The sequence below is a fragment of the Salvia splendens genome, chromosome 20, assembly GCF_004379255.2.
Source record: "Salvia splendens isolate huo1 chromosome 20, SspV2, whole genome shotgun sequence".
NCBI lineage: Eukaryota > Viridiplantae > Streptophyta > Magnoliopsida > Lamiales > Lamiaceae > Salvia > Salvia splendens.
Window position 1 is genome coordinate 14,382,124 of NC_056051.1, and position 23,729 is coordinate 14,405,852.

The following is a 23,729-nucleotide window of genomic DNA, read 5'->3' on the forward strand; positions in this document are numbered from 1 at the left end:
CATAATACATCTAGCAACAAGGGAGTGTTTGCAAAGGAACTGAACATCATTTACAAGAGATCTCATAATTTTTGACTCTCTACAAACTTCATTTTTTACTCATTTTCATCTCAAAACACCTTCTTGAGCAGGAATCTGCTCGATGTCGACTTAACGACCACAGGCTCCAGTTTCTCTGTTTCACCGTTTTGTTTAGGGCTGATGAGACCGTATCACCCGGCTCTCCGTTTGTAAACTATGTTGATCTCACCTGCAACATGGCACTCTCTAGCGTAAGCGTCCGTGAGGAGCCATGTCATATATAAAGATGAAGAGACGTGAAGTCAGCTTACCAGTTTCTTCGTTGCGAAAGCCATAGAAGTCATGATCGAGGTTTTCCAGCTGCTCGACTGCCTCACTAACAGTCAGAGGGGGCATATCGAAGTACTTTGTGCGAACAATCTGCAAACAAAAGTGTATATATAGAGAGATTGCTAAGTTAACACGAATATAATGCACAGAAAAGCACACAAGGCACACAAGAAAGTGAAAACAAACATTAAAAAGAAGAAAGAGATGAGGAATGACAACCTCATTAATGACGATTTCTTCCTCTTCAACTCCTTCACCCTGAATTCCCACTGCATCAGCCTCATCTGCTTCCTCGGGTACCGCCTCAATATCCTCAGCAACCAAGAGTGCACCGGGATACCTAACCTTGAGCCTGTCGAAGCCCTTCATATGGCGACCATGGTCCGAGTCTTTCTCCTTGATCTTCCTCAACTTTCTCTGGATAATGGAAGAAACCAAATCTATGCTCCCAACTTTAGTCCAGGAACCATTTTTGTAGTTCGCTCTTTCTTTTAAAGAGGATTTTTGTGTCACGTTTTATAATATTATATATAGAGCCGCATCGTTCATAAATATAATTATTTTTTTATGAATAAAAGGAACATTAATTTTATAAAGAAATACCGTTGAGAAGCCTACTTACTATTGATTCCCTAACCGTCTCTTAAAAATATTAACTATTTTATTAGTATGTCTCTTATAATTATATATTTTCCAATTTAGAAAATATTGTTCTCTTTAATAAAATGAACTTCATTATCCATTAACAATACTTCAATAACTTTTTATTTTTACCTCTCTTAATTTACCAATTGTGCATTAAAATTTATGTCCTTTCAAAACTTCATATTTTCAAGAGACAGAGACAATGGTGAAAGTTGAATGATGAAATGAGACATTTACAAATATTGCATTTGGAGCCCAATACGTGTACCTCACGTGCGGTGCTGATCAACCAAGGAGAGCACACACGAGCACACAATGTGATTTAGCGAGCCTTTAAACTCGAGGCGTGCCAACATACCATGCTCTGCTGTCTAAAATGCCACACTTTCCGGCTCACATATATCATATAGTGCTTCGAAAATTGTATTGAGTAAAAATAAAAAAAAAGATATTATCGAATCTCCCACCACTAGTGTTTGAGATTATGACCCTCCAAATGAAAATATTCTACAACTATTCCAACTTCCCATTGTCAAGTCGTCGTTTTCCTTCACTAATATAGTTTAATTAAAATAGAAATATAAGGATTAAAGATAAAACATTTGGACAACTCTAAAGCCACAAATTAGATACACCAAATGTCGAATCCACGTGTCGAATTGGAGAATCAGAGACATCAATGGTTGATTCCACGTCTCGAATTATCATCCATGAAACTTCAAAATATCTTCTCATGTGGGGCCCGAATGACAACTTGTGCCCATATGTTGCATAAATATCTTTATAAAGCTGTATTTTATTCTAGTTGTAAATAAAGAGTGTTTAATATCGACCATTGGTCCTAACCCCCTCTTTTAATTTATACCACCATCCAAATTTGAAGAGGGGAAATAAAATACAACAAAATAATACCCCCTCTGTCCCATTTAAGATGACCCTTTTCGTTTTTCACACATATTTTGAAAAAATCATAATAAATAGTTAAAGTGGAGTAAAAGTAAAGTAAGAGAGAGAATAATGTAGATGAGAGTCTCTTCTATATTATTCTCTCTCTTAATTTACTTTCCATTCAATTTAACTATTCATTATGATTTTTACAAAACACATGCGAAAAACAAAATGGGTCATCTTAACTGGGACGGAGGGAGTAATATAATAAAGAATGGTGAAAACCAATGGCCACTTGCATTTTGATTGGGGGAGGAAGTGGCCAATTTGGGCCATTCATTATAATATCAATAATGATCCTAGATATTTTATGTACCTTTCTTTTATTGCATGTCCAAAGCAAGTATGAGCACTCACTCAATTGCCCATCAATTTTTTATAATTCTATAATTCCCTCAAAAGTTTGAAAGGATTTAAGTTTAGTTACACATTAATGATAAATGGATAGTAGTCATTTAAATGCCAAAATTTAGTTAAACTCTGGCTAAAGTTATAAAATTCCACCAAAATTCGTGATTAATTAGTGTTATAATGGTAAAATGATAAAATTTGTTAAATCTTTAACCCTTCATATATTCAAAAAATGAAAACTTTAATGATAATAAATTGATTTATTTTACTTATAAAAACGGGTAATTTGATGTAGTAGTCACCTACAGGGTGTTAATTATAATTTTCATAAAATATGGGGGTAAATCAGAAAATTTTAAAAAAATATCTAAATGATCCAACCAAAGACTAGACTGAGTTGACCTTCAAAGTTAAACAAGAAATGTAAGCCATCAGATAAGAGGCGGTTATACAATGTCCAATAGCAACAAAATCAAGAATTTGGGTCTCCAATTTCATATATTTCTTTAACTTAAAAAAATAGTCTTTTTACAAAAGCTTTCATTCTTGAAATGGGAAAAGTTACGATGAGCAGTGAAAATGGAATGGAATTGCAAGCTCGAGAAGCGGAGATGGAAAGAAACGGGAATGGAATTACAGCTGAAGAAGGCGGCGCCGCCGTGGAGGGGGTTTCTGAGACAGTCAGGTGGGAGAGGTTTCTCCCAAAAATGGTGGTGAGGGTGCTCTTGTTGAGGCAGATGATTCCACTAGGCAGATCATTTCTGCACTTCTCAGGAAATGCAGCTACAGAGGTTGGTTTTTTGAGTTCGGATCATTGCTCTAAATTTGGATTTAGAGTTTTTTTTCTGGGAGAGTGAAAAGGTTGGGGTTTGATGTGTGGGATTTGAGGAATGTGACCTTTTATGTTCCAAAACTGAATCTTGTGGATGTTTGTTGTTTGAATGTGTGATTACAAATTTACAAGGCTGATAAGCTGAATTTTCGGTTTTGTTTTGTGATTGTCTTCAGTTTTTAGTGCATGTTTGGTAGGGTGGATAACTCATCTAGGGATGGAATTCTATGAACAAATATGGTGAAGATATTTTGAAGATTTATTTTTCATATTTGTGGATGTTTTGAGGAATAATCATGAAATTTTATGTATTAATCTTTTGAGTATTGCTATATTGTGAGTTAATTATGTTTTAGCTTGCTAGAATGATGATATTGAAAGTTACAAGTTGGAGATTTTAGGTTTAGCTCCAAGAAAAATCAAACCTTTAGATTGAGACTGTTAATTTGGATCATTTCTTTTGTAAATTTCAATTTAAGCAATTACCAAGTTGTATTAGTTCAAGTGACATGGCAAATCTCTGGAAAAGTTGCCTCATGAATTGTTTTGAAAAAAATAGAAAGTTGGCCATTAAGATTACAAATTTTGGAAATTTTGTTTAAAATTGGTAGTTTTGTTGGCAGTTTGATACATCTATGTGGTGATTTCAGTTTGTAGGATGTAAAGTTTCCACATGTAGTATTTCTTGCTGAATTTGTCAGATAGTATTACTCATAATTGCAACTATGATAAGAAGTAGTTTTTTGGTTGGTTTTGTTTGAAACTAAGCTGTGTTTATCTGAAGCAGTTGCTGCAGTTAGTGATGGATTAAAAGCCTGGGAGGTTCTGAAAGCAATGTCCCATAACATAGATCTCATTATGACTGAAGTCGAACTGCCATCAGTCTCTGAATACGCGCTTCTCACTTTGATCATGGAGCACGACGTCTGCAAAAACATTCCAGTAATAAGTAGGTTTACTTGAACGCTTCTTGGTTTTCCTCAACACATGATTCATGGTTTCTAACACCAATCTGTCTGTTTTGGCAGTGATGTCTTCACACGACTCGGTTAGCACTGTCTACAAATGCATGCTGAGAGGTGCGACCGACTTTCTTGTCAAGCCCGTCAGGAAAAACGAGCTCAGGAACTTGTGGCAGCACGTCTGGAGGAAACAAGCTGTAAGTTGGTTCAATCAATCCCCATGCTTTTATCCGAGAAATTTGTTGTTTTCGTACTAAAAACTGATCTTGTTTTTGTTGTATGATGTCAGTCGAACACTGCTGCTGGACCGGGACCTCCTGATGAGAGTGTTTCTCAAGAGAAGGATGAAGCCACCGCTGAGAACAATGATCATATACAATGAGCCCAATAATGATAGGCCCAATTTTTTCTTTTTCTTGAAACACATTTGAGAAGACGTCAACACCCGCCTCCTTTCTCCTTCTCTTCTCCAATTGACGATGGCCATGCCTTTTCTGAATCTTATCTTCTTTGAGACAATCTGTTCAGCGGAAACACTTATCGGATGCCCAAGTTTACAGCCTAATTGAAGGCGTAAACTTCAGTCATCTCTCGTCCTTCCGACGAGGCCGCCTCCTTCTGGTTTCTCCAGCTGTGGTAGTCCTCTCCCCCTCGGCCAGACAAACCGAGGACTACTCCTCTGTTTTCTTCTCTTGACTGTGGCAATGCGATGCTGCACCATCAGCAACCACCAGCGATCTATTCACTGCTGCCGCCTTCTCCATCAATGCTGGAATCGCCCGGCAGTCTAATTCTTCCCCTCTGCCGGACAGTGCCGTTGCTCACCTTTCAGCCTCTTCTCGGCATTCTTTTAGCAGCATTATGGCCTTACTTCCCGATGCCATCAATAATTTCCTTTCTTCGAAGACTCTCTTCGGTCGAAGCAACTTGATGCTATAGAGTATTCACCGCCATTCCTGCGGTCATCATATCGATCTTCTCCTGCACCATGACCTTCACAGCGGCTGTGTGGTGACACAATCTCTCTCCCCTAGCCGTACAGACGTTGTCTGCTCCGCCTCTATGTTTTCTTCTCTTTCGGAGGTGGAGACTCGATTTCTTCCATGGCTGCTCCTCTGCAGCCTTCTTCTCCGTCTGTGGCAGCTCCTGCGCCAATTCATAGGTGTGTGTAAACTTCGGCCAGCTGCTTCTTCATCGGCCGGAGCGACGCTTGGCTTTCTCGACGACATCTGCTCGATCGCTGCTTCGCTCTTCCACTGGCCTTCTTCGGCTATGGGTGAAATCATCCGACAATTGTATTGTTCGGTCGCTGGCTCACTCTTCCACTGGCCACATTTTTCTGGTTTTTTCGTGGAGGCTTTCGAGTTCTTCTTCCACAGTTATTCCTTCCCCGGCTGTGGGTGGAACTATCCGGCAGTGGAAGTCCTCCCCCCCTCGGCCGGATTGTTCTTGAACAGGGCTGCTCCAGTTGCTATTGCAACACATCCATTCGCTTCTTCTCTCCTCGATTTTGCAGTGACACAACATCGTCGTGCGTGGTTCGCTTTGGGCCTCTAGCGCCGCTGCTTTTTTACTCGGCGTGCAAACGATTCACCGCCGCTGCCAGTGATGTTTAGCTGCCAACCTTGCTTCTCGCCGCTGCCATCTCCACCGCGGTTCGGTCGTTCGTAAAGTAGCAGTCGTTATCGCCGACGTTCATCATTGTCGGGGTTCTGCAGCCGTTGCCATCGCCTTGCGCTACCTCTCGCCGTCTCTATTCCTATCGCGGCGCTGCTGTTGCTTAATCTCCCTGTTGCCTCGCCGTGGTCGGGCTTCGCCATTTGATGCCCATTCAAAATTCTACCGCCGAAAACTCACTGTCGTCATCTCGGTCCAGCCAAGCACCACCGTCGTTTACAGCGCCGCCACCGCCAGCCTCAGACGCTGTCCCTGCCATTGCCGTCGTGACGCTATTTCCGTCGGATCTTGCTATGCTATCACTTTGTTGGTGATGAGCTTCCTGTTAGGCAGAGTTTCAGCCTCATGCTAACTGCAGAGCCTCCCCTTCCTTGATGTTTATTCCGATAGGATTTTTTTGGTTTTTTTTTTGGATAGAGAGACAAAGATCGATCCATGCAAGGAATCGAACCTGCTGCTCTGATACCATGTTGAAAAGTAAAATACAGAAAATAAAATTCAAGAACTCTTGAAGACTACATTTTTATTGATTTGGATTGTTTGAGATACATTGTACATTCATATTTATAGAACTAGAGAACTAAATGTACCTAGGACTTATGAACTTGGGACTCTACCATAATAATGATATATTCCCTTGAGACCCTAAAGTTACTCTTTCCCATAATCTTAAGACTCTCATATTCTATTTCCAACAGTGAAAGTGGATGATGGCAAAGTCGTGGAGTTGAAATCAGCAGTTTTTGTGAATGAATTGCTACTGAATTTTGAAGGGGTTGGAGTGACACAATCAAGAAAATGTGGCAAGTTTTTGGCGCCAAGCTTTAAGCTGCAGTTGGGGAAGACTTACTATTTTCCCTTGGAAACTTTCAGTTGCGGCGGGGGACGGAGGCTCCACGGAGGCGGCGGCGACGAGAATAAAGATTGTGATAACAAAGAAGCAGCTGGAGGAGCTGCTGTCCAATCAGACGAGCTGGAAACCTGGTCTCCTTCCCATTCCAGAAGAAAATGAATTGTAGTAATGTGAAGTTTGTTCGCATAATTAGAGCATATTCAAATCAAAATTTATAATAAAGTAATTGTTTTATCAATATGAATTATTCCTATAAATACTATAGTAATTGTGATGCTAATTTAGCAATGCAAACTCTTATTCTAAGTTCTAAACATTGATATAATGTTTTCCCATATCTTGATTTAATATTTTCAACAAACTCCTCAATCCTAAAAAACATGTAAGAAATTAAACTAGCTAAGTAAGAAAAAGGTAGTGCCATGTTAATAATGCTATCTATGTACACATACATGGCACACATGTGTTGAAATTTAAATAGCATCATCTTTGTTCTTTCAGTTATTGAAGCAATGAAGCCTTTGGTCATTTGTTTGTCGTAATTATCATCGCTTTTATGAGACAATTTGATGGTATGACTTTTAGCATTTTATCTCTGGAGATATTTAATCTTTCAGTTATTTGTAATTATCGTTGACTTTATGAGGCGTGTAACGTGTTGATACCAAGATTATCCATATTTCTACACATTGAATTTCTATAATTAAATTTGTCAAAAATTACGAAAAATTAAATTCAATATCACTAAATAAGGAGACCTTCCAGTTATGCGTAATTTACACCAATTTATTAAAGAGCAGTAATTTTTTATTTACACCAATTTATTCGAAACACCATGAATTTGTTCAACCATGAATCTCCACATCGACGATTTTCCTCTCCACTTTCGTCTTCGGCACAGAGATGTAGAGATCTCTGTTCTTCATCTTCGCCTTCTCCTCCTCGCAGTTTTCCGGCAGCCTCAGCCGCGTGCCGTAGGAGCTTTAGCTGCTCCCGCTCGACCACTCGCCGTCCACCGTCCTCTCTTCCTTGATCACCAGCACGTCATCCTCCACGCTCACCTTCACGTCCTCCTTCGACAATCCAGGCATGTCGAATCTCATCCTCACCTCATTCTCGTCCTCGCTCATGTCCCACGGCAATCGCACGTCCCCCGCCGCCGCCGCGCCGGGGTATGCCATCACGTCGCCGAACAGCCTGTCCATTGTGTCCAGCATTCTCCGCATAGACCGCATCGGCGACGCTCTGTCCAGCAATCTTGCAATTGTGTGAGGAGATCGAGCAATTGAGTCATCAATAATTGGGGATTTTTTTTCCCTAATTTGAATTCGACTCGCGATTGGACTGAATCTCGTGGATGGCAAGGTTAAATCGTGAATTTCTCCCTAAATTGAAATTGAAACTGAATCAGGGGAAATCTACTTACCGAAATGAGATATGTCGGCGGAGAGTGGCCGGGGGCGACGTTCGACGGCGGTGCGCTGGTCTCCGCCGCCTTGGCCGCTAGAAACATGAACGTCGACGGCGGAGTCTTTGTTTTCTCCGGCGGCCTGAGCTCTAATAGACGGCGACGCTCTTGCTCTAGGAAAGAATGCAGTGGAAGCTCTGTTTGTAGGTGGAACGACGGCGTTTGATGAAAGCGGAGAAAAACTCAGAATTCCGGCTGCCATTTTAGAATGAAGCAAACGCAAACTCTAGAAGAAAACAGAGGAGCAATGAAATCAATATTGTTGAACTAAATCTGATTGGTGACGATGGAATGGAATTGTGTATAGATAGAGTGATGGAAGAAGAGTGTCGATTCATCTCGACTGATCGAGAGATGATTGTGTGTTTTTCCTGAATGTTCTTTCGAAATTTTCATTTTCTGTGCTGGATTTGCGAATCATCTAGTTTTGTGATTGGGCCACGTTATTTTTTGGGCCTTACCTAAAGTTTGAGGGTCATATGATGCCATGGGCCAGTAGTCTCTCTCGTGTATAGGATGCAAGTTCTGGTTCCGATCACGGGTTGAATCAAAACCGGCATATCAGTTATAGCAGTTCGGTTTTGGTTTCAAAGTTTTTGGAGCCATAACTAGAAAAACTAGCGAATTCATAGAAAATCAGAAAAAAGTTGAGAATCGGTATAAAAATTAAATTGCTGATTTTGAACTGGATCCGTGATTTTACTTAGTGGACGGATTATGTGGATCCGATAAGAAGTTTTGGACGTGAAAAGATAATTGTGCACCATGTCAACAATGTATGTAAGAAATCATTCTCGGATTCTTTTGTCTATTCAAAATACATGGTTGTGTCATTCTTTTTGGTGGACGAGTCGTGAAGCAACGGGATTTGATCCTTAAACCTCTCTATTGCAAGACTCAACATTTGATGTTTTCGAATGGACACAATACAAGATTTTGTCGTTAAAATGAGATCAAGATGTAGAGTGAATTTTAAAGGATTGGTTTTGAAGTAGCTAACAAAGTAAAATAGCTATGCGGCCTTGGATCAAAGCCTAAGAAGATTTTAGCCCACTATTATATTAGCCTTATCATCTTATTTTTCCTACGTACTACTATTTTAAAGGTGATATTGCTATGAAATAGTCAAATAGCAAACTTGTCGTAGATATTTGTAATGAAGATATCATGTATACTAAAAACATGTACATTCATTACACTCTTAAAGAAGAAGCAACTGGTAAATTCTTTTGTATATATAGTAATACAGATAAATAAAACCATTAGAAAAGTGTCATTCACTTCGTTTAGGCCGAAAAATGAAAAGACAATTGGAGTTAGGACCGACGTTTTAAGGGAAATAAAATGAACTCGCCACCATACCATTATTGAAATTAGATAAATCATCACTTAAAGTTGCTATATCTAATTCATGGAATTCCAAAAGTTTTATTTTAGGGTGAGGGTGGGACAGTTGGCCCAAGGATTTAAAACTGCTCCATACCAAAAGGCAAAGATCGATCCCCTAACCATTTGATTAAGGATGGATGAGTCTCATGCCACTCGACCACACTCCTTTGATTAATAAGATTTTTTTTAAAAGTATATAAAGAAAACCAAAAATGGAGATCCATTGTTTGTTCATCTCTGCAAATAGCAATCCCCATAAACAACAGTGTTCCCTAATTCCTACGCTTTCTCTGCCATAAATCATCATCTACCATGTGGAGTTTCTTCAACAATACCCAAATAAAATGATAAAAGCTTATACTACAAAAAAAAATAAAGTAAGAAAAAGAAATTGCTTCTTATTTTAGCTTATAGAAAAATAAAGTAGCAAAAAGAAAATGCATCTCATATTAGTATTTTCAGCTTTCACATCTCTCGTGAAAAAGATATTCCCTCAGGCCATCCACAATAGGAATAGCCCAGCATAGCCCAGCCATAGCCTAGCCACAAACTCCTTCTGCCACATCATCAACACTAAAAATCCTCCTGCCACATCATCAAAACAAGCAAATAGCCCAGCCATAGCCTAGCCACATCACTCAAAATTATATAAAACAAATAATTAACAATCACACAAAATACGGAATTAAATTTACGACACAGATATGAGAAAATTCAATAATATTATTAAAATTTAAAAAGTACATTAATTAAAAAATTACATAATTAAAAAAAAACTCACGTCGTGCAGTCCTATGCGCCCATAACTCTTCAATTAAATCCTTTTGGAGTCGATATGAGCCTCCGTTTGGTGCATGTCGGCATGTGCTTGGAGGCAGCCGGCTTCATCGTTAGGTACCCCACTCCGTAAGTTGGGGGCGGCCACGCCGTGGCTTGGACCGGGTTCATTATTGTCGTTGGCCCAATCAGTCAGTTGTACACCTTTATCTTCGACAATCATGTTGTGCATGATAATACTGGCGTACATTATATCAGCAATGCAGTCGACATGCCACAAACGCGTTGGACCCCTAACTGCCGCCCATCGAGACTGGAGCACACCAAATGCGCGCTCCACGTCCTTGCCACCTAGGGTATATCCCATCAGTTGTACTCCTGCCGTGCCGCAAAGTAGGCCTTCCTCTCATCTGATGCGCATCGGATCGTCTTCACAAAGACAGGCCACCTAGGGTATATCACATCCGCCAAGTAGTAGCCCATATCATGCCGGTTGCCGTTGGCGACAAAACTGATGGCCGGACCGACACCCTGGCACTGCTCATTGAAAAGTGGCGACGAGTTGAGGACGTTGAAGTCGTTGTTCGAACCGGCTATCCTAAAATACGCATGCCAAATCCACAGCCGGTAATCAGCTACGGCCTCGAGGATCATCATGGGATTCTTTCCCTTGTAGCCGGTCATGTAGAACCCTTTCCAGGAAGCGGGACAGTTCTTCCACTTCCAATGCATACAATCTATGCGGCCTAACATCCCCGGGAACCCATGCTGTTCCCCTTGCATCCGCAAATGATCTTGGAGGCCTCGGGGGTAGGGCTTCGAAGGTACTGATCACTGAATATTTCAATCACGCCCAGACAAAAATACTTCATACATTCAAGGGCAGTCGTCTCACCGATGTGGAGGTACTCGTCCTACATGTCTGCCGTGCCTCCGTAGGCCAACTGCCGGTTGCCGTTGTCGACAAAACTGATGGCCGGACCGACACCCTGGCACTGCTCATTGAAAAGTGGCGACGAGTTGAGGACGTTGAGGTCGTTGTTCGAACCGGCTATCCCAAAATACGCATGCCAAATCCACAGGCGGTAATCAGCTACGGCCTCAAGGATCATCGTGGGATTCTTTGCCTTGTAGCCGGTCATGTAGAACCCTTTCCAGGAAGCGGGACAGTTCTTCCACTCCCAATGCATACAATCTATGCGGCCTAACATCCCCGGGAACCCATGCTGTTCCCCTTGCATCCGCAAATGATCCTGGCAGTCTTCGGGGGTAGGGCTTCGAAGGTACTGATCACTGAATATTTCAATCACGCCCAGACAAAAATACTTCATACATTCAAGGGCAGTCGTCTCACCGATGTGGAGGTACTCGTCCTACATGTCTGCCGCGCCTCCGTAGGCCAACTGCCGGATTACCGCAGTGCACTTTTGAATAGGTGTGTGGTCGGGTCTGCCAGCCGCATCGTGCCTGAAGCGGAAATACAGATATCGTTGCTCCAAAGCGTTAACAATACGCATAAACAGGGCCCTGCTCATCCTAAAACGGTGCCTGAAATGGTTGGCATTGAACCGCGGCTCCTGTGCGAAGTAGTCTTCGTATAGGCGCTGATGTGCAGCTACGTGATCACGATCAATCACTTCTCGGTGGTGGACCACTGGCGAGGTGGAGGTACCGCCGGCTGCAAGGCCCTCTTCATCCATCGATCAATCTCACGGTTCGTATAGGCCTCTAGCATTTCGTTCATTATACGCTCTTACTCCTCAGCATCCCCACCACTACTACCACCGGCGTTACTCATTTCTCGGTGTTGATCTTGTACAGAAATTAAGATAGAGAGAGTACTCGTTAAAACAAGTGGTGCGAATTAAAATGACGTGCAAAGTGCGTATATATAGTGTTTCGAAAATAAAAAAAAATTAAAAAATTGGCTAAGCGATGCGCTAGGCAATCCGGACGCTGCAATAGCGCCGAGCGGATCGTCCGTGCCCCGAAATCGCCTAGCGCTAGGCGGTTTTTTATTCCGAAATTGGCTAGGCGGTTGCAATGGACCGCCTAGCGCTGGCGCTTGGCTAGGCGGTGCGCTAGGCGCCATTGCGGATGGCCTCATGCTTGTCTTCAACTCCCTCACCTCTAATTATTTTCACTTTTTTATATGCCTAATTATCACACTACTACATGTTTATTCAATTAGAGATAAATCACAAATTTTAGTCAAATTAGAGATCAATTTGAAAATGAAATACTAAATCAGCAAATTTCAATTTATCATAGTTGTATCTTTTGCATACAAAATAATGTCTCTCGATAATCTTATATTCCATTTTGTTATCTATTTCAATTAAGAGTATATACACTAGTATAATTAAAATCAATAGTACTTTTTTATTTGACTTTATCTCGAGTATATCGCCCATAAAACATTACTACTATTCACCTTATAATTTATCGTTATTCACCAGCATTGTGCTACAAACAAAATTTAATGTGTAGACACTTTAAAACAACTTTATTACAGTAGTATTTTTTGCTATAAAAAATGCAGAATATAAGAAAACGTCTCCATCTGGTAAATAGTGAGATAGATACTGAGATAGATACTGTTTCCCTCTATATAAAGCATAAACCCAGTCTTGAACATTTCATCTTGTGATGGGGAAGAATTCATGGCTGAATGATGTGAAGAAGGCCTTCAGATCTCCCACCAATGATGAGAAGAAGATCACCACAACAAGAGATGAAGAAAACCACCAAAAAGATGAAGAAAAAGTATGCATTCTCTCTCTCTTTATCTCTTTTGATTACAATAACTAAATGTGTGTGTGTTTTTGATTCAGAAAAGAGAGAAGAAGAGATGGATTTTTCGGAAGAATCTAAGCATTGAGACAGCGAAATGTGCGAATTCTTCGGCAGTGAGGATTTGCGGCGGAGAAGAGATCAGGAGGAAGCAGACCAAAATGGAGGAGCAGAAGCGACCTTTTGCGGCGGCGGCGGTGGAGGAGGAGAATGTTTTGGTGAGAGAAGACAAGGTGGCGATTCTCATTCAGAGAATCTTCAGAGGATACCTGGTAATAATAATTTCAATTTTTCTTTGATATTTCTAAATTTCATGCATTTTTATAAATGTTAGTAGCATACGTTCTAGCGCATAACTCTTTTATCTATCTTCCTTTTATGTTTTGGCCTTTTATTTCGGATTACATACTTGAATACTTTTGATGAATTCTCTCTATTCCCTGAAAAAATAATTACTAGTATACTTATGACTTTTATATCACTTGAATTTGATGCTATTAGAAATTTGTGTTGGATTTGTAATTGAATTAAAATCTAATTTTTGTATTAAAGAATATTCTGATCTCATCCACCTTTGTAAAATTTTGTGTTTGGATAATGAATGTTATCTAGAGTGCGTAACAATATTGTGTGGAAAAGACAAACTATAAACCATCTCATAAACAAATAAAATACCCAATTTTATCTTAGACATTAAACCTCCTTTTCTGTGCATTATATTCGTGTTAACTTAGAAATCTCCCGATATATACACTTTTGTTTGCAGATTGTTCGCACAAAGTACTTCGATATGCCCCCTCTGACTGTTAGTGAGGCAGTCGAGCAGCTGGAAAACCTCGATCATGACTTCTATGGCTTTCGCAATGAAGAAACTGGTAAGCTGACTTCACGTCTTTTCATCTTTATATATGACAGGGCTCCTCACGGACGCTTACGCTAGAGAGTGCCATGTTGCTGGTGAGATCAACATAGTCTACAAACGGAGAGCCGGGGGATACGGTCTTATCATCCCTAAACAAAATGGTGAAACAGAGAAACTGGAGTCTGTGGTCGTTGAGTCGACATCGAGCTGATTCCTGCTCAAGAAGGTGTTTTGAGATAAATATGAGTAAAAAATGACGTTTGTAGAGAGTCGAAAATTATGAGATCTCTTGTAAATGGTGTTCAGTTCCTTTGCAAACATTCCCTTGTTGCTAAATGTATTATGCAATTTTGCGCTACCAAATAGAATAAACTGAAAACTATATATCAGAAATTAGCAACACAAAATTTCATTCTACATTGAGCAACAAAACAAATCTGAGCATGCCAATATATACAAGGCATGAATGTATATATGTTCTACAAGCTTGGTTCTGCAGTTACAGTCATAGCCGGGTTCAGAAAGGCAAAGAAATTTAAAAGAAGAGTAGTCACTTTGAGATATATTCCTGGTGACGCCTCTTACCACCACCACCACTCCACCTCCACCACCACCACCCTTTCTTCTTCCCTTTACCTATAGGGTGCCTGCCCTTGTAGTTAGAGGCTTCAGGAGCCGAGGGCTTCAACAGATGCCCGACGTTGAGAACCCCGTTTCTGAAATCGCCTTGCATTGACTTCAGAATTTTGTCCTTTGCTGGTTTCCTCTCTGGCACCTTCTTGGAACTACTGCTACTGTAGGCTCCAAACCTTCCAAGTATAGCTCTCTGTATAGAGACCAATTATTTACACATAATTTCTAATCTTAATCGACATACAGCTTTAGAGTGACTGAATGAAATGATGACGCTGAGAATGTTAAGTAACCTCTTGTAGCAGTTTCTCTTCTCTATCCTTTTGATTCTTCATTTGTAACAGCCATGTTCAGCAAATTACATTAAATATTTTTAAAAAAAAGTGAATGCAAATCCTACTCCTATCCCATGATTAAACTACCCCACCACTCCCTAAATCCCTCCGCTCATGTCTCAACCCCTCTCCACTACCTTAAATCTTATATTCAGTTATTATTTTCCCTCACCTAACGTCCCTGCAAACAAGAAAAACAAGAATCATTCTTTCAACTTCTATTCAAGGTAATCTTTCGAACTTCATATATGTTTCACTTTTTCATCATCAACTCACTCATTCTTCCTGTCAGAAACCAAACCGAGAACCAAAGTGAGGGGTTCCTGTTTCGTTTAGTTGCAAATCTGCAAAATGAAGGTATACCCTTCTTCCCCCCAATTCCTATTCAATTCTATATTTGTGCATCTCATAAAAAAATGTAACTGAAACAAATCGATAATTTGAACAATCTAAATCAAAGATTCGAGCTTTAGTTCATGAACTCAAATTAAGAACTTATCTGCGGGGTTAATCGGGGCTGTTTCGGGGGTGGAAACGGAGCTGCCGAAGCCGATGGACAACGGCAACGGAGCGGTTGCGCGTTGAGACAACGGCTGCTCGTGGAGACGACGACACGAGAAGAGAGTGTCCAGTCATTTGGGGATTTTGTATCTTTCGGGAAAGGAGAGAGAGACCGAGGAAAGGGGAAAGAGAGATGGGAATAAGGAAACTCTGTGTTGTTCAGCAAATGAATTTTGGCCGGTGTTGGACTAAGAATTTCAGTAGGGAGAGAGGGAATTGGTGTGTGTATTTTTGTAATCTTCAATTTGAGTGTTTCAAATTTGAGAAATTTGGGTGTATACTTGGAAGAACTTTGAACGAAATTGAAAGAGAGAGGGCCGGCGACTTTTGTTGGAATGAGAATATTTGAATTCTTGGTCAATATTTAATTTAAAATGGAAGTGTGCTGTATTGGAAAAAGGGAATATTCGTGTATGTGTGCATGTTGGGAATGAGAGTATACTTTTTATTCTTTATTAAATTTCTTTTTATTTTTGTTTTGCAAAAGGGATGTGGATTGTTTAATTAAACTTTGGGCTAGTTCTTTTAAATTCTTGGAAGTGGCCGTACCTATTTAAGTCTTTGGGCTTGGTTTGAGACTTTCTGCTTCTGTTGTTGGACTAATTGTTGGCGAATAGAATCGAGCTAATTAAACCCTCGTGGTTCGTGTTATCTTTTCGTAAAGTTTTTGTAGCGTGAGCGGCTAGAAATAATCGAAGTACCCAAGTGTCTAATGAAAAAAAAATATAATCTTATTGATAAAAACTATCAAAGTCATAGAGTGCATGCATCTTATTTATTGGCTTGATTTGTTGTGTTGATTTATGTGTTATTTAAATGCTTAAGGTGATTCCTTGCAAGCGAGACGTGATATCAAGGGAAAGGAAATAATTTCGAATTAAGCACTTGAGGTGAGCTTTCTTTTACTAAACTCATTTACGCTTTCAAAAGTATGATTATGGTGGAATAAGGGTGGTTTAAATTGTTATGTCATGCCATGTGTGTTTTAATGATGAGATTGTCGCCTGATGCCTAGATTGTGAGTTCGCTCCATTAGGCTATAGGGCTATGTGATGAGATTGTCACCTGATGCCTAGTTTGTGAGTTCGCACCATTAGGCTATAGGGCTATGTTAAACGAATGGTCTGAGTAGCCGCAAACCCTATCAGGCTGTGTACACATATGGGATCGTGAGCCGTCCTTGCTAGTCTGCCGGTCTCGTGGGCGAATAGTGTTGCCACACTTTCGTCACACTATGGTAAGAGGATGTGAATGATTGGTTGTTGAGAAAGTGGGAAGATCGTTTTGCCTGGCCAAGCTATGAAACTGTTTTGTGATACTCGATGATATCTCTTTTCTGAATGTAAAACTCGAGTTCACAATGGTATGGATGACATAACTTTTATCAACTGTTTTCGGCATGTGTCCACTGAGTATATTAAGTACTCAGCCCTGCATGTGTTTTCCCTATGTGCAGGTTGAGCGGCGACGAAATATGGTGGTGTTGAGCAAGTGAATTGGAGAATGAATTCGTTATCTTTGATTTATGAGTGTCGTTATGTCTTCACAGATGACGTCACTCTTTCTCTTGGTCGTTTCCACTGTGACATTGCTTTTACTTATCATTTTTTGAGTCTACAACTTAAATTATTGGATATTGGATACTTGAAATTTTGTTGGATAATGTCAAACCCCTTGTCACCTTCTTTGAACATTAATTGTTAGTCCCACTTGTATTGAAACCCTAATTCTTTTCGTCTCTTTATTGAATTCTTTTAATCACGATCGCCCGTTTTTATTAACCCTAAAGGGCGGTCGTGACATCATTGAAACTCTAGCAACACTAAGAGGTAGCCTCTGTTTCTTTGGAGGCTGTTTAACAAGAAACACAAAGTTCATGGTACTTAGAGCTTAATATGTGCAGCAATAGTAATGGCGTAAATGAACACACCTTTCCACCGAGTGACACTACCTTCTTATTCTCCAAGTCCTTTTTCTGTTTCAATGTCATGTGTGAGGAACCTGAATTAGCAAGAAATTATACACATTCCAAGATATTGTAGTACACCCATATCTCATATGTTCATCTCATCAAACACAAACACACATAAAAGAAAGAGTTCGCAGTAAGAGGGAGGAGCAATTCCAGCCATGGGTGCAAAGTTAGTGATCCTCAACTAAAATCTCAACCTAATTGGACAGTGATGTTTTCCAAACCTTATTCTGCATTATTCTACACAACCAACAACAAGCCCTTCGAACCCACATGGAGTAGGGCTGGCAATTTTTGACACGACACGATAACACGACACGAACCGGCACGAAAATAATGGGTTTGGGTCAGAGCTTATTGGGTTCGTGTCGTGTTCGTGTCGTGTTCGTGTTATCCGTTAACAATACGTGTTCGTGTCGTGTTCGTGTCGTGTTCGTGTTATCCGTTAACAAATAATATTTTAATATTATTAATTCTTATTATTTTCATTTTTAATAGGTTTAACCGTTATCAGGTCGTGTTGTTATCGAGTCGTTATCGTGTCATCTCGTGTATGTGTTGTTATCGTGTTGTGTTGACCCGAATTGGTTCTTGTCGTTAATGGGTTCGTGTCGTGTTCGTGTCGTGTTCGTGTCTGAGGGTTTCGTGTCGTGTTCGTGTTCGTGTTTGAGGTTTTCTTAACGGGTCGTGTTCGTGTTTGTTGTTATCGTGTTCGTGTCGTTATCGTGTCGACACGATAACGACCCGACACGCACGATTTGCCACCCCTAACATGGAGCACTTTCTGATGAATGCAACTAGTTCGGTGAAAGGATTAATTCAAAATGTTAATCAAATTCATTTGCCAAATCCAACACAAACATACACACACAAAGGAAAGAGTTCATAGTAAGAGGAAGGAGCAATTCAGCCATGGGTGCAAAGCATCAACAAAAGATTACACGTAAGTGATCTTCAACCAAAATCTCAAACCTATTATGACAGTGATCTTTTCCAGACCTTATTCTACACAACCAACAACAAACCCTTGAACCTTCATGGAGCAATTTCTGATAAACCATGTGAACGGATTCATTGAAAAAGATATCGAATTCCTTTGCCTTCATAGTTCAGAGAAATATTTCAAAACATTGATGCACGTATTCACTAGAAAAATATTACAGCAAAGAATAAGATCAAATATACTAGAATGATGATAGCAATAGGTATGAATCAAATTGTCAATATTTTTCTCCCTACAACAACAGCTCCAAGAAATTGACGTACATAACCAAAGATCCAAAAAATTGGATTATATTAGTAGTAAATGTAAAGAGACTTAATCTTACCCAAAAATTCAATATCTTTCAGGATGGACTTGATGTCCATTCTTGGTTCCTGGGAATCCAAATTGGAGGATGAAGTTTCCCTTTTCGTTCCTTTCCCCTTCATAGTCATACCTTTTTCTTAACTGAAAAACAAGCAAGATCTTCAATCCAACAAAATACATGAAACAAACCCAACCAGATCAATTGAATTTCGCAGTGGATGAACGATTGCGTCCTCTTATAATAACAAATAGGTCAAAAATTTATAACAAGGTTATAAGTTCCCACAGTTAGCATTGGAAAATTTGAAAAAGTAATAAATGCAAGATGTAATAAGGGTAAAGGATTACCGCGTGGCTGAAACAATCTGTGGATGGCAACTGCGGAATCTGCTTTACTTTCACTTATTCAGTATTTCTGCGCAGGAATTAGGGCTTGTGGAGATGAAGACTTAAGATGGCGGCGGCACAGGCACATCAGAAGAAATTGATTTTATTTAAATACTTTTATTATTCAAATATTTTCCCTGTCATAATTGCAGTGGTCATACTTGAATTAGTGTTCAATGTGTAGTTTGATGATTAGATAGTTAGTTAGTAAATTCACATTTTTTATAATATGTGATTGAACTTTCTTGATTTTAGAGGTATAATTAGTTGGAGTTTTTGTCTGAGATATAGAAAGAAATGATCTTTATGTGTTGCTAAAGAGGTAAAGCTTGAACTAGAGTTTAATATGTAGTTAGTCAGTTCTCACTTCTGATATTGAAGAGGTGTAGCGGTAATCGATTTGATGGGAGATGAGTAGATTGGGAATTGGTGTTTCTTAAGAGAACTCTTGCATTTATGTTCTATTGATTTATCATACATTTAAGAGATAACCTCTGTTTCTTTGGAGGCTGTTTAACAAGAAACACAAAGTTCATACATGGTACTTGAGAGCTTAATATGTGCAGGCAATAGTAATGGCGGAAATGAACACACCTTTCCACCGAGTGACACTACCTTCTTATTCTCCAAGTCCTTTTTCTGTTTCCATGTCATGTGTGAGAAAACCTGAATTGACAAGAAATTATACACATTCCAAGATATTGTAGTACACCCATATCTCATATGTTCATCTCATCAAACACAAACACACACAAAAGAAAGAGTTCGCAGTAAGAGGGAGGAGCAATTCCAGCCATGGGTGCAAAGTTAGTGATCCTCAACTAAAATCTCAACCTGATTGGACAGTGATGTTTTCCAGACCTTATTCTGCATTATTCTACACAACCAACAACAAACCCTTCGAACCCAAATGGAGCACTTTCTGATGAATACAACTAGTTCGGTGAAAGGATTAAATCAAAAGGTTAATCAAATTCATTTGCCAAATCCAACACAAATATACACACACAAAGGAAAGAGTTCATAGTAAGAGGAAGGAGCAATTCAGCCATGGGTGCAAAGCATCAACAAAAGATTACACGTTAGTGATCTTCAACCAAAATCTCAAACTTATTATGATAGTGATCTTTTCCAGACCTTATTTTACACAACCAACAACAAACCCTTGAACCTTCATGGAGCAATTTCTGATAAACCATGTGAACGGATTCATTGAAAAAGATATCGAATTACTTTGCCTTCATAGTTCAGAGAAATATTTAAAAACATTGATGCACTTCTTCACTAGAAAAATATTGTTAGGGTTAGTATACTGAAAAGCATGTTTCGAGCGAGTTCGCACGAATAGAATCTTGCTTGTATACGGAAAACTCTACAATCCACTTTTGACCCGATTCAGTATTATTCGAGCATTTGCACGGATAGAATCAGTATATTATTACATTGTGTTTGCTTGTGCGTTTATAAGATGTTTTATAAACATTTGAATGCATAAGAAGTAAACAAAGCCTAAGTCTTTTGCTTAGTAGACTGGTTGTGGGCGTCGTCCACTTTAAGGTAACTACAGTCGGTTCTATGCAATGCTTTGCAAAAGAAAAAGAAGTATTTCACAACCTAGATAGGCTTTGGCTACCTATCGTGAAAGGTTGCAATGTCAGTCCTATTATTTCTAAGCCTTATTGAAATAAGATGACGTTGGTGTGGTATAGCACTGAATGGATCTAACAGCAAGACGTGTCTTTATGCTATCTACTGAAAGACTATGTCTTGATAAATATCTATTTCTTAATCAATGTACGTTAGCATTGAGCATACGATATTGAGTATCTACTACTTTGACTTACCAAAGGTGTGGGTTTTTCCTCACCCAACGATCCAGGTATATTGGGTAGTGGTGATCATTATCTAGCGGTGCTAGGATTGCTATTATGTTGAATCGTGCGCGAGGTGAGTCTCGTTTGATAATATCCTCAAGAGGAGCTTGAACAAGGTTTTATTATTCGGAAACTGGCCAGTTGGAGTTTTATTACTCTATGAATAATAAATAAGTGTTTCTTGCTAAGTCTACTCTTGGAATTAACAAGATGTTAATTAATTAAGTCCATAGCAGACTTTAATTAATTAATGGGCATTTATATCTTAAGCGCCGGAAATAAATAATAAACAAAATGGAAACCCGGAATACTTATAATTTCGGATTTGGATGGGGAGTTCAATATTACGTATGTAGTGGCTGCTCGTAATATTCCAATATAAGCTTGTATTAAATTTTAGGTTCAATTTAATTAGTAAAAAGCTAATTGGGGGAGCCCATAATCCAAAACCTTCCATAGATCCCTGACTGAGCCCAATATGAACTATTATAAATAGGAGAATAAAAGAGACAGAAACATAATTTTAAAGAGATTAAAATTTCGTCCCTCTCTCTACAGTGTAGGGGATGAAAATTTTTCTCTCTTCTCCTCCGTGAGATTTTCAGCTCCTCATCCGTGAGGAATTTCCGTCTTCTTTATTCGAGTCCTAGTGTTTCGATAAGATCAGCCCACCCTGATTTCGAGATACAGTTCGGGACACCAGCCAGAAGATCCGTGGTCTAGTATTGAAGATCATCGTGGAGAAGGCGCGAGCAATCGTCGATTCTTTGGAGAATCAAATCGGTAACTCTAAACCGTAGAATTCATGTTTTAGGGTTTATATTCTTTAAGCATGAATTATTTGCGTTCTAGCATGCAATTCTACGTTAACATGTGAATAGATTAATCTCATAATCGGTCAAATGGATCCTACGTCTGATTTATTTGTTTTGTACAAGTCTTCCGCTGTGCAAGGGGCTCCAAAACCCCAACAAATATTACAGCAAAGAATAAGATCAAATATACTAGAATGATGACAGCAATATGTATGAATCAAATTGTCAATATTTTTCTCTCTAGAACAACAGCTCCAAGAAATTGACATACTTAACCAAAGATCCAACAAATTGGATTATAATAGTAGTAAATGTAAAGAGACTTAATCTTACCCAAAAATTCAATATCTTTCAGGATGGACTTGATGTCCATTCTAGGTTCCTGGGAATCCAAATTGGAGGATGAAGATTCCCTTTTCGTTCCTTTCCCCTTCATAGTCAAACCTTTTTCCTAACTGAAAAACAAGCAAGATCTTCAATCCAACAAAATACATGAAACAAACCCAACCAGATCAATTGAATTTCGCAGTGGATAAATGATTACGTCCTCTTATAATAACAAATAGTTCAAAAATTTATTACTATGTTATAAGTTCCTGCAGTTAGCATTGGAAAATCTGAAAAAGTAAAAAACGCAAGATGTAATAAGGGTAAAGGATTACAGCGTGGCTGAAACAATCTGTGGATGGCAACAGCGGAATCTGCTTTACTTTCACTTATTCTGTATTTCTGCACAGGAATCAGGGCTTGTGGAGATGAAGACTTAACATGGCTGCGGCACAGGCACATCAGAAGAAATTGATTTTATTTAAATACTTTTATTATTAAAATATTTTTCCCTATCATAATTGCAGTGGTCATACTAGAATTAGTGTTCAATGTGTAGTTTGTTGATTAGATAGTTAGTTAGTAAATTCACATTTTTTATAATATGTGATTGAACTTTCTTGATATTAGAGGTATAATTAGTTGGAGTTTTTGTCTGAGATATAGAAAGAAATGATCTTTATTTGTTGCTAAAGAGGTAAAGCTTGAACTAGTGTTCAATATGTAGTTAGTCAGTTCTCACTTCTGATATTGAAGAGGTGTAGCGGTAATCGATTTGATGGGAGGTGAGTAGGTTGGGAATTGGTGTTTCTTAAGAGAACTATTGCATTTATGTTCTGTTGATTTTATCATACATTTACATTTGAGTAAAGACACATACACAGGTGTAATGTTGAGGGGAAACTGTGGTGAGCTTATTCTCTGATGCTCTTTCATTGATCTTTCATGGATTGAAAATGCAGCTGCATCCCTCTGTGAAGAGTTATGTGGAAGAGAAGTGTGGTAAGGCAGTGCAAAAGCATAGCCATTTAGTGAGGGAAGTCGATGTCAGGTTGTCCATCCGTGCTGGAGAGGTAGGGAAATGCCCCAAAGTGCGAAGATGTGAGGTGTGTGTGTCTTACTACCATGTTGTATTTATCCTACTGGGGTCGTGTTTGTTAGTATGCTATCTAAGTAGTTGTGGTAATGTATGTAGGTTACTTTGTTCACCAAGAAACATGGAGTGGTTCGAGCAGAAGAAGATGCTGAGTCGCTCTATGGGAGCATAGATTTGGTTTCTTCCATTATCCAGAGAAAGTTGAGGAAGATCAAGGAGAAAGACTCGGACCGTGGTCGCCATATGAAGGGCTTCGACAGGCTCAAGGTTAGGTATCCCGGTGCACTCTTGGTTGCTGAGGATATTGAGGCGGTACCCGATGAAGCAGATGAGGCTGATGCAGTGGGAATTCAGGGTGAAGGAGTTGAAGAGGAAGAAATCATCATTAATGAGGTTGTCATTCCTCATCTCTTTATTCTTTTTAATGAGGTCGTTGAGTTGTATGCTTTTCTTGATTGGATCATAGCACCATAATTAAGAATTTGCATCGGAGTGATGTTTGGTGAGTAATT

At 39.4% G+C, this 23,729-nt stretch overlaps 3 protein-coding genes and 1 pseudogene across 5 annotated transcripts; 2 read left to right on the forward strand and 2 right to left on the reverse strand.

The window, feature by feature from the left end:
• Positions 1-35: 35 nt before the first annotated feature.
• Positions 36-1,492, reverse strand: LOC121781949 (ribosome-binding factor PSRP1, chloroplastic-like). Of its 2 annotated transcripts, none has more exons than XM_042179662.1 (4): positions 1,265-1,492; positions 571-768; positions 333-441; positions 36-250 (listed from the first exon to the last, which is right to left on the reverse strand). In XM_042179662.1, exons 2-4 carry the CDS (start codon positions 718-720, stop codon positions 213-215), a joined length of 297 nt encoding a protein of 98 aa, XP_042035596.1. In that variant the 5' UTR covers positions 721-768; positions 1,265-1,492; the 3' UTR covers positions 36-212. The 2 variants fall into 2 exon arrangements, with proteins under 2 accessions (XP_042035596.1, XP_042035595.1); XM_042179661.1 differs by having other exon boundaries at positions 571-791.
• A 1,225-nt stretch (positions 1,493-2,717) lies between these two features.
• Positions 2,718-6,859, forward strand: LOC121781947 (two-component response regulator-like APRR5). 2 transcript variants are annotated; one of them, XM_042179659.1, is made up of 4 exons: positions 2,718-3,086; positions 3,915-4,076; positions 4,156-4,286; positions 6,465-6,859. In XM_042179659.1, the coding sequence occupies exons 2-4, from the start codon at positions 3,962-3,964 to the stop codon at positions 6,465-6,467; spliced, it is 249 nt and encodes an 82-aa protein (XP_042035593.1). In that variant the 5' UTR covers positions 2,718-3,086; positions 3,915-3,961; the 3' UTR covers positions 6,468-6,859. The 2 variants fall into 2 exon arrangements, with proteins under 2 accessions (XP_042035593.1, XP_042035592.1); XM_042179658.1 differs by lacking the exon at positions 6,465-6,859 and adding an exon at positions 4,379-6,284.
• Positions 6,860-7,289: 430 nt separating this feature from the next.
• LOC121781935 lies at positions 7,290-8,801 on the reverse strand (annotated as a pseudogene).
• A 6,074-nt stretch (positions 8,802-14,875) lies between these two features.
• Positions 14,876-23,726, forward strand: LOC121781945 (ribosome-binding factor PSRP1, chloroplastic-like). Its single transcript, XM_042179656.1, has 5 exons — positions 14,876-15,103; positions 15,169-15,233; positions 16,263-16,327; positions 22,532-23,227; positions 23,317-23,726. Exons 4-5 carry the CDS (start codon positions 23,078-23,080, stop codon positions 23,689-23,691), a joined length of 525 nt encoding a protein of 174 aa, XP_042035590.1. The 5' UTR covers positions 14,876-15,103; positions 15,169-15,233; positions 16,263-16,327; positions 22,532-23,077; the 3' UTR covers positions 23,692-23,726.
• The last annotated feature ends 3 nt before the right edge of the window (positions 23,727-23,729 follow it).

Excerpts from the sequence above, each read along its gene's own strand:
- LOC121781945 (XM_042179656.1), top strand. The coding sequence starts at position 23,078 with ATGCAGCTGCATCCCTCTGTGAAGAGTTATGTGGAAGAGAAGTGTGGT. Across the intron at positions 23,228-23,316 it reads CCAAAGTGCGAAGATGTGAG|GTTACTTTGTTCACCAAGAA; the intron begins GTGTGTGTGTCT and ends TAATGTATGTAG.
- LOC121781949 (XM_042179662.1), bottom strand. The coding sequence starts at position 720 with ATGAAGGGCTTCGACAGGCTCAAGGTTAGGTATCCCGGTGCACTCTTG. Across the intron at positions 442-570 it reads AAGAAATCGTCATTAATGAG|ATTGTTCGCACAAAGTACTT; the intron begins GTTGTCATTCCT and ends TTTTGTTTGCAG. Across the intron at positions 251-332 it reads CTTTCGCAACGAAGAAACTG|GTGAGATCAACATAGTTTAC; the intron begins GTAAGCTGACTT and ends GCCATGTTGCAG.
- LOC121781947 (XM_042179658.1), top strand. The coding sequence starts at position 3,962 with ATGTCCCATAACATAGATCTCATTATGACTGAAGTCGAACTGCCATCA. Across the intron at positions 4,077-4,155 it reads CAAAAACATTCCAGTAATAA|TGATGTCTTCACACGACTCG; the intron begins GTAGGTTTACTT and ends CTGTTTTGGCAG. Across the intron at positions 4,287-4,378 it reads ACGTCTGGAGGAAACAAGCT|TCGAACACTGCTGCTGGACC; the intron begins GTAAGTTGGTTC and ends GTATGATGTCAG.